The sequence below is a fragment of the Trichechus manatus genome, unplaced genomic scaffold (assembly GCF_000243295.1).
Source record: "Trichechus manatus latirostris isolate Lorelei unplaced genomic scaffold, TriManLat1.0 scaffold00001, whole genome shotgun sequence".
In the NCBI taxonomy this organism is placed as follows: domain Eukaryota; kingdom Metazoa; phylum Chordata; class Mammalia; order Sirenia; family Trichechidae; genus Trichechus; species Trichechus manatus.
Window position 1 is genome coordinate 16,409,350 of NW_004443937.1, and position 9,914 is coordinate 16,419,263.

The 9,914-nt window shown below is 52.2% G+C and overlaps 1 protein-coding gene across 1 annotated transcript; it reads right to left on the reverse strand.

Annotated features, from left to right (window-relative positions):
- Nucleotides 1-8,766: 8,766 nt before the first annotated feature.
- LOC101345924 (histone H1x) lies at nucleotides 8,767-9,903 on the reverse strand. The gene has a single exon (XM_004368390.2). It carries the CDS (start codon nucleotides 9,862-9,864, stop codon nucleotides 9,205-9,207), a length of 660 nt encoding a protein of 219 aa, XP_004368447.1. The 5' UTR covers nucleotides 9,865-9,903; the 3' UTR covers nucleotides 8,767-9,204.
- Between the last annotated feature and the right edge of the window lie 11 nt (nucleotides 9,904-9,914).

The following is a 9,914-nucleotide window of genomic DNA, read 5'->3' on the forward strand; positions in this document are numbered from 1 at the left end:
TGTCCTCCTGGGGCTCCAGCTCATGCTAGCGAGGTTTCAGCCTGCTCATGACCTTCCATCCTGACTGCCTGCTCTTGCGCTTCCGGCTCCAGCATCAGACGCAGGCATACAGCCTTCCAGGCTGCTTAATCAGCCCCCAGAATTGTACAAGCCAATTCTCTGTAACAAACCGAATATATATACGTATATATATGTGTGTACATATGTATGTACGTATATATATATGTACATATGTGTATGCATGTATCTTCTAGTTCTGCTTCTCTGGTTGAACCCTGGCTAATGCAGGAACCCAAGCCCTGCCGATTCTCTGGCCTCATGACCTATCATGTCTACTCCCTGCTTTTACCACATCCAAACCATTCACCATTCCCAAAACTCAGGAGCTTCTTTTATAACTCAGGGCCTTTGCTTGTGCTGGGACTCCAGCCTGGAATGTCCCTGTTCAGAAGCTGCTGGTCTACCTGTCCTCCTTCACCTGGCTGAGCTCCTTGAGGGCAGGGAGCAGGTCTGATTGGTCCCCATTCTGCCCCTGCCCCCTTCTCTTCCCAGCCTGGAGCAGTCAGCAGTGGGTGCCATTGATATGTACTGAGAGAGTGGCTGTGTATGAGGCCCTTGGCATACAAGATCTCATTTTATTCTCCCAGTGCCTCTGTAAGTACCACTGCCCCCATTTTGCAAGTGGAAGTACCCCCAGTGGCAGTTCCTGTGGGAAGGACAAGGGCCTCTCTGCTCCTCAGACTAGTGGTGCTACCAGAACAGCTAATGTGCCCTTTGGCCACATCCCCCAAGGCTGATGCTTGGAACAAGGAGATGTCAGTGCCCCTGTGCCTAGTGCTCAGACCTTCCCCAACAGGAAGAGGGAAAGGCTAGGTTGACCCAGAGGAGTTGCTGGGTGAGATTCCATCCTCTGAGTAGCTAAGGCTGAGCAGCCTGAAAAAGGGCCTGGGTCCCTGGTCTTCCAGCGTCTGCAGGGTCCTCCTGGAGCCAGGGAGAAGTCAGATCTGGGGACGCAGAAGGCAGATCTGAGATCCCAAGGAGGTTCATTGAGGCAGGAGGCAGGATCCTGGAAAGGTAGAGAGTGCTACACCTGAGAGGGTGCAGGGATGCTGCAGGAAGCCTGGAGATCCTGGACCGGGGCAGTGTGTCCAGACTCTCCCTAATCAGCAGATAAGGGATTAAAAGAAAATTTTTTTTTTGCCTCCTGTGGTGAAATGAGTTCCTTTTTCCCATCCCAAGCCCTGAGGAGTTTTTACCTTTGCCCTGGTTTTTTGGAGAAACTACTTGGGGGACCTCCCAGGTTGCTTTCTACCCCAGAGGGTTGTTAGTTTTGTCCAGGGAGGAAGGCAGTCTCTGTCAGCAGAAAATGTTACTTTTGTACAAGACCTGAGTTAATTGACATCTCTTGGGCTTGTGACTCTCCCAAAATGATTGACTGGGCCACAGTCTTACAAGGGATTGGTTGACTTTCTATTCAAATAGTGGCTTGAAAATCCACTCAATATGATTAGTAGATTTGCAGTCCACCAAGGAGATTGGTCGATTTGTGGTCCTGCTGCGAGGCCCATGCCTTGAAATTGAAAAGTTTACTTATATAAGCAGCTAACCCCACAGAGGTTCTTAGAGAGAAGAGGCTAGGAGGGAACCTCGAGACCAAGAAGAACCTAGAATGGAGCTGTTTGGACCCAGCATTCCTGAGAAACAAACCTCCTAAAAGGGCTGTAATATGGACCAAAGGCTATAACAGAGAAGATGGCGAGAGGCCCAGAAGGGGCCCCGGTAGCAGAGAGTTGGCGTTGAGAGGCCCAGAAGAGGGACCCCGTGGCAGAGCCTGTGGTGACAGCAAAAAGCTGCTGCTAGGAGAGCAGCAGCCAAGCAAGCTGCTACAGTGGCTATGAGCTGGGCCACTTAGCAGCAGAAAGGCTGATGGGGGAGAGGCTGAAGGCAGAGAGGCCTCCACGGCCGAGAGGGAGCATGCATGGCCGAGAAGGCTTGCTAGCATGGCAGAGATGACTGAGAGAGCTGTCCTGGTTGACGCAGTTGATCTTGTCCTCAGTTGTATCCTTTTACTTCTAAGTTGATCCCAGTCTGAGTTGTCTCCTGAGCTGTATACCAATAAACCACTTAACTGTAAGTACGGTTCATGAGGTCTTTGGTCACTGCAATGAATTATTGAACCCAGCAGAGAAGTATAGAGTGCCATAGTTGGGGGGGACAGCTGGTGTCAGAAACGGTGAAGAAGTTGTAGAGCGGAGGTATGTCTGACCTCCCCCTCATAGGAACCAGCTTTGTGGTGATCCTGATTCTTATCCCTTAGAAATTGAGACAATTCCTGACACTAGATTACAGTTGGCATCAGAAGTGAGATTCCTTTCAATGGCTCCTGACTCACAGAAGCATGTGAAAGAATGAACAGGTGGGGGATGAGAAACTTTAGATTCTTGGATGGTTATTTTGGTTGTTGCTATCTGTAATGCTAAAGGGAAAATAAGACATGTTAGGCTGCAACAATGGATAGGGAAGCTGCATCTGGAGTGGTTTGGGGCCAAAGCCTGGCAGGTTAAATAAAGTGATTGATAAGGGCCAGGATCTTCTGGTTCAACCCAGCCAGACACCTAAGACCATGTGCTTACAAATGAGTAAGATAGTCAGGAGGTGGAAAAGAGAAGATGATGCTGGAATGTTTAAAAAGTTATATGTTTATCTAAATGTTCTATAAAAATTTGTCTGACTGAAGGAATGTTTCCCCTACCTCGTATAAAACAAGCCTGAATGTATGATGGAAATGAATATTGGGTATTGTTAAAAAAAAACAAACAAACAGAGAGTGTAACTCCACCCTTTAGGCAATACTTGCTTGGATATGCTAAAAGGGGAAATAGTAAATAGAGCTTATGCCAAAAGCCTGTGAGATCAGGAGATTTGCATTTGAGACGATTATACAGGACTTTGAAAGTACCATCATGATCGAAGGATCAATTGACCAAAGAACTGCTTGTTGAATGAACAGTAAAAGGATGTCTGTGTGGAAGACAGCCCTATGGAATCTGAAGGATGTGTTGGAATAGGACATGTCAGTGCCTATCACAAGAACCCGTTTCCAGGACTGGAAGTTAATGAGAGCTGGCGAGTATATAGCCTGGTATGCTCGCTTGAGGTGACCACCTGGATCCACAGGATGAGTGGAAGTGGGAGAGGTGCAACAATGAAGAGATAGGCATGAGTTTGGACATGTTCTTCTGGCACCTATTGACCTATCCTCAGGTGGCTAGAGATGAGAGAAAGAGAAGGGGCTGGCTGGTCTGAAGGGCAGAGAGTTGTGTGGACTCCGCAGCCTACAGCTGGTACCCATTGACCTAGCCTGATATGCGGGGATGAGATGACCTGACCCTGGGTAAAGGGAGAAGAGAGAGAGGTTTTTGATGCCATAAAACTGGCGTAGGCAACAGGATTCTCTGCAATTTTGTAGCTTGCCCTGGACTGGACTGTGTTTATGGATCCAGATGCTCAGAGTCCCGATTGAAACAGAAGTGTCTTCAGACCAGGGAACATATTTTTCTCTTCAGAGTACTGTTTTGGTAGGGACGGGCAATTTAAACATTGGCTATCTAAAATGGAGGGAGATAAAGGCATGAAGTGGCTGGCTTACACGTTTTTATGAGTGTGCTTACACTCAAAATGAGAGGGACAAAGGAGGATCTCCACTGAATAGATTCCTCTTTTCCTGATGGGTCTGGGGAAAAAGTGGGGGAAGATGCTGGTATGACTGTATGATTCAGCTGTGAGTAAGATGATTGATAAACAGAGGCAATTGTGATTGTAAAAATTGGAATTAGAGAAGCTATAACTGTAAGAGAGTGGACTAAGGGGGGAGCAAGTGCTGGGCTAGACCAGTACAGTGGCTGAACCTAAAGTCCCTTAAACGTTTTGCTATGTTAGTACCCCAAGAGAGGCTCAGAGCAAGGGAATAATATTCTCTCAGTTAAATTTTATCAGATGCCAGAAAGGGTGAAGCTGGTATGACCTTTTAGAGAACCTAACCAGGTCAGATGAACACCTGCAGCAGACCTGAGTGGCTGGTACCTGAGTGACCTCACTCTGAAAGTTTTTCTCCACCAAAGGACGAATTGTTAATGACTGATTTAGACTGGTAAATGTCTGAGGAGGGGGAAGTAACCTTCCACATGTTAAATATGTGAAAGAACCCATGGCCAAAAGGCCAGAGGGTGGCCTGTGGTGAAATTCCTTCATCTGGCCTTTTGCCTTGGTTCTTTGGAGAAAACAGTTTGGGAGATTTTTTCCCCCTAAGCCCTGAGAAGTTGTTACCTTTGCCCTAGTTCTTTGGAGAAACTACTTGAGGGACCGCCCAGGTTGCTTTCTATTCCTGAGGATTGTTACTATGCCCTGAGGGGAAGGCAACAGAAAATGTTACTTTTGTACAAGACCTGAGTTAATTGACATCTCATGGGTTTGTGACTCTCCCAAAATGATTGGCTGGGCCAGTGGCGGGGAGGCAGAAGGCAGAGAGACCTGCACAGCAGTGAGGGGGTGTGCACAGCAGAGAAGGGCCTGCCAGCATGGCAGAGAGGAGCTGAGAGAGCTGCTCTGGTTGGAAGCTGTCCTGATTGACAAAATTGATCATGTCCTGAGTTGTATCCTGTTACCAGTAAGTTGATCCTAGTCTGAGCTGTATCCCAATAAACCCCACTTAACTGTAAGTACAGTTCATGAGTTCTGTGGCCACTACAATGAATTATTGAACCCAGCAAATAAATACAGAACGCTGTCGGGGGGAGGGGGACGGGATGGCTGGTGTCAGAAATGATCAAGTAGTTGGAGAGTGGAGGTATGTCTGACTTCCACCTCACAGGAACCAGCTGTGTGCTGATTCTGATTCTTATCCTTTGGGAATTTAGATAATTCCTGATGCTAGATTACAGCTCCATTTATAGATGCTTGGTTTGGGGAAGAACAATCTTGGACCACACCAAAAGACCACAGTGCTGACCTCAGCTTCCAGGGACCTGGCTCCACTGACCCTATGTCCTGATTAGTGGGCACAAAGAGGGGATGAGGCCTGCATTGTTGCTACACCCCTATTTTATAGACAGGTAAACCAAAGGTTTTGTACCTGGTCTTTTGCCTCTTCTCTGCACTGGGGTGACCTTCTCCAAGAAGTCCTCCTCTCTGACCTTGCAGTGTTGGGTACCTCCAATGTTCAGTAAGAACTGAGGCTCCTTGAAGCCAAGTCAAGGAGGTGCAGTGAGTAAATGGTGGGGACAGGACTCCCCCTCAGCCCAGTGTAGGAGCTGAGTGTGGTGTCAGGCTTTGGAACAAGTAGACCAAGTTCAAATCCTGGCCTAGCCATTTGCTGGCTGTTTGACCTCCTGGAGTCTCAGCAGCCTCCTCATTAGGGATATTGAGAGTTAAGGCCTATGTGGCCCTCCTCAGCATGCCTGGCACACAGGGAATGCTCACATGTGGCTGGTTACTGCCATCAGCTCTTCAGCTTGGGATACCTCTCAGGGCCAGGACCCCGGCTCACCATGGAGGGAGCTCCCAGGAAGTCAGAAAGCAGCTCAGCTGAAGAGTCTGAGTAAACAAGTGAGGAAGAGAGGAGTGGCCTCTGGTTAGAAAGTGGGACACTGGAAGGGTGGTTTTGCAGGAAGAAAAATTTCAGAGGGTGATAAGGTCCAGGATGTGCATGCGGGAGTGTAGGGTGAGTCAAAGGAGTGAGAGACCCAGGCACACTAGTGTACATAAAAAGCAATGCATCAGCTCACATGATATAGTCCAGGTCTACACTGGCTTCAGGCATGGCTGGGTCCAGGCACTACCCTGATGGCAGGCTCCTGTCCCTCTACATCTTGGCTCCTTTCTCAGGTAGGCTGTCCCCATATGTTGATAAAGAAGGCCATTGGCAATTCTGGCCCCATGTCCCTACAGTTTGGTGATCTCAGTGGAAAGACAGCACATCTTTCGCAATAATTATAGGAAAAGTCCTAGGATTGACTCTAGTTGAAACAACTAGGGTCTCAAACCCATTTTTGATTCAATCATTGTGACCAAGTGAACAAATGACTGAACACCCATTGGCCACGTCTTGCGTCATGAAACCATCCCCGGTGTTGGAGGTGCATCAGACCAAATCCTGAAAGCGGTGTGGGAGTTTGAAAGCAGGGCCACTGGATGCTCCTGAAGGATGCAGGCCCCAGGGTAGAGAAGACAGTGCCCAGGGCTCACGTCTTCAAGGAATGGAGAGGGGGTGACAGCACAGAGGCAGTGTGGGGAGGGGTTGGGAGGGGGTGGACAGCAGCACCAAAGAGGAGGCAGCTGGTAGTGCCAGGCGGTATGAGCATCAAAGAGCTGACTTGGGTGAAAAATGTGGAAACGGAATGAGGAGGAACAAGGATGATCTGCATGATGCTTCAGAGACCTGAAGGACACTTTAGGGCCCTGGAGTTCATGAGATGTCTTCAGGGGACAGGCAGTCAGCAGGGTTAGGGGCTTTGGTTAGGAAGGGCAGTTCAGGGAGGGCTCAGAGAGGGGGCTGATGCGCATGGGTCATGGAGCATCTGGTGAGCAGTCAGGCCAGAAAGAGCAGTGTCCACAGAGGGCAGATGCTTAGAGGCCTTGGTACCATGGGTCCCTGGCAGCAGCCTTCCCAACCCTCTGAATCCCGGAAACACCTGGGGAGCTGATCAGAAAACAGATTCCCAGGTCTACTCCCAGAGATTTGGATTTGGACAACTGGTTGGAGCCCAGGTTGCATCTGGGCTTGGAGTAAGCCCTCCAGGTGTCTCTACCTTAAGAAATGAATGGTGGGCCACTGGAACCTGAAGCATCCCACTTAGCTAGCCAGTAGCCCCCCTCACCAGAATCCTGGGTAGGCCAAGGCCTCCCATGGCTGCTAGCTGCTGGTGGCCTATCTGCTGGCCCTGCAGCAGTCTGGACAGGGCTGGGCACAGTGGCCCTGCAGCAGGCACACTGCCCTCCAACAACTGCAAATAGGTGAGGCTATTATTGGTCAGCAGGAGGTACAAGGGTGGCTGGCAGGGAGGGTGGAGCTGTCAGCCCCTGCCCACAAGTATGCAGTCTCCAACCAGGGCCTGCCTGCCTCCTGGGTACCCACCGGTGCCCAGACCCAAAACACCCATAGCGAAGTCTAGCATCATATTTCCAGCTTTGCCCTCATGACAGCACTCCCTGTCTGTATCACTCTGCCCACATCAGTCACCAGAGCCACAAACAGAATCCTGTGGGACACAGGGCCTCATACTCAGGTCGGTCCCATCACATTCTGAACTTCTGCTTACAGAGTAATGGAGTGCTGATGGGTGTGTCTGGTAACTTCTGTCTCCTCAGTGGCCCAGAAGCTTGGGAAGGGTAGGCACTAACGCTGCTTTTGCCCACCGCTGTGTTCTGAGCGCCTAGGACAGGACAGTGCAGAGAAAGACTCAAGTTGGCACCTGGCCCTGCAGTTCCCTGAGGTGGGGAACAGTGGGGAGGGGCCCTCAGCAGGGTATGAAGGGACCTGAAAAGTGCAACAGCCAGTGTGGGCAAAAGGAGCTTCCAGGCAAAGGGGCTGGAATAGCCCTGCAGGGTGTTAAGCATTGGAGGGGTCTGGCCCTGGCCCAGGTGGGGCCCACCCTGTGTCAGGGGAGGGCAGTAGCTGGCAGGGAAGGGAAACCTGGCTGAGGTCATGGGGTGCCAGCTGGTCAGCGGCAATGCTCCAGCTATGCTCCTCTCCCCCAACCTGCTCTCACTGAGAGGCCCCATAGTTTCCTAGGTCTCCCTACCCCCTCCCCTCCCTCAACTGCTTTCAGAGTGAAGTGTGACACAGAGGCAAAAACAGCTACCCTGCATCTCTCACCTAAATCCAGCCCTGTCTCACCCAGGCTGGAACATGTCATTCGCTGTTTTGGAACTTTCCCTGGCTTTCCACTGCTCCTAGGGTGTTCCCTCTTTTGCAAGGTTTTCCCTTCATAGGGACATCTGTCAGAATAGACCTCAGCCTCTTACCCCGCTAGATTAACAACCATCCCACCATCCCATATACCAGACACCAGAGTGTCTCTGGGACAAGGGTCAGTCTCAGTTTTCCCAGTAACTTTCTGAACAAGCATCGTTTGCACTGATAATCCTTACTCTAGATTAACACGCTCAGAGAGAATAAATTCGTAGCCTAGATGAGCCAGATTCTGGGACCTCGCCTCCCTGACCACACCTCAGGGTTCCTGTGGTAACAGGAACACGAAGGCTATCTGGATTCAGAATAACAAGCCTGAGGCGACCTGGTAAGGGCTGCTCCATGGGATGCAAGGTAGACTCCCCTGGCAGGGGCTTCACCAGTAAGCCGCAAAAACCCACAGCCCCCTCCCCACCAGAAGGCCTGTAGACCATTCCCTCCAGGGGGGCAGGGACAGCCTGTCTCCCCGCCCCCATTTCCCACCCCCTCTCTGAGAGCGGGCGGGTCAAATCTCACCCATCTGTCCACCTCCAACCACTCCAAGAGGTCTCCCAAGTCCACCCTCCTGCATCAACCCAGCCCCCCCCTTTCCCGTAGCTTTCACCCCTTGCTTCTCCTAGCTCCAACGAACCCGGGTGCCGAGGTTTCCGCTCTGCATCTCCGAGGATCCCTGGACCCACCATCCAACCCAAACCACGCATCCACCGAGGCCATCCCTGTTCCATTAAGAAGAAAATGAGATCAGTTCAAAGGTTTAAACAATTTATTGTGCCCCCCCCCAAAAAAAGACTGACGGGGTGAAGGGAAGCGCTGCGCAGCCACGCGCCCCGAGCGATTGTTTGTCGCACACCCAAAGGTAGGGGGGTGAGGGCTGGGGAGGGGCGGCGCGGCGGCCACGTACCGCGCGCCTGGGCCTTGGCCAACCTGCGGTTGCGCCGGGGCCGGCAGCCGAAGCCTCGGCCATTGGCGCCTAGTGGCCGGTAACCATGGCGACGGCCGTTGCCAAGGGCGAGAGCCAATAGGGGCGTCGCCGGGGCTGTTTCAAAAATCCAAAGCAAACAACAACAAAAAAACTACATTGTCGGAGAGGGGGAAGGAGGGAGAAGGGGCGGAGGGGGACCCAGAGTAAATCGTACAAAACCTACAGACACTTGGGGTAGGGAAAAAAAAAACAACCAGAAAACCAAAAATGGCCTAGTAGGCCCAAGCAGGCGCCTCCCATCAGGCCAGTGCGCTCACTTGCGGCCCTTGGGTACTTTGGGGACGCTAGGCTTGGCCGCCTTCTTCACCTTCTTGCCCCCAGCGGCCACCGCCTTCTTGGCCTTGCTGCCTTTGTCCTTCTTGGAGGCGGTGGCGGCACCGCCGCCCGGGTCCTTCTTGTGCGAACGTTTCTCGGGCTTGTTGCTTTTCACGGGTTTCTTGTCCGGGCGTCGGGGGCCAGCTGCGGCGGGGGCCGCCTTCTTGGCTTTGTGCGAGGCGGCCGCGGGGGCGGGGGCGGGCGCCGAGCCACCGCGCCGCTCCCCACCGCCTTCCAGTTTTTTGCGGTTGAGCTTGAAGGAGCCGTTGGCGCCGGTGCCCTTTACCTGCAAGAGCGTGTCGTTCTGCACCAGCGCCTTGATGGAGTACTTGAGGTAGGTGCGCCCGTTCTGCTGGTCGAACCACGCTACCTTCTTGGCTTCGGCGTAGATCTTGGCTAGCGACGAGCCGTTGCGCTCACCCAGCCTGCGGATGGTCTCCACCACCAGCTGGCTGTACTTGCCCGGCTGGTTCTTCTTCTTGCTGTTCTTCCTTTTCTTGGCCGGAGACAGCGCCGCCGAGCCGCTAGCCTTAGCAGCCTTCTTGGTCGTCCCCTCGGCGGGCGTCAGTGGCAGGGCCTCTTCGAGCTCCACGGACATGGTGGCGAGCGGGTTGGTGGCGGGCGGCGCACGGAAGCCGGGGGGCCGCG

Excerpts from the sequence above, each read along its gene's own strand:
- LOC101345924 (XM_004368390.2), bottom strand. The coding sequence starts at position 9,864 with ATGTCCGTGGAGCTCGAAGAGGCCCTGCCACTGACGCCCGCCGAGGGG.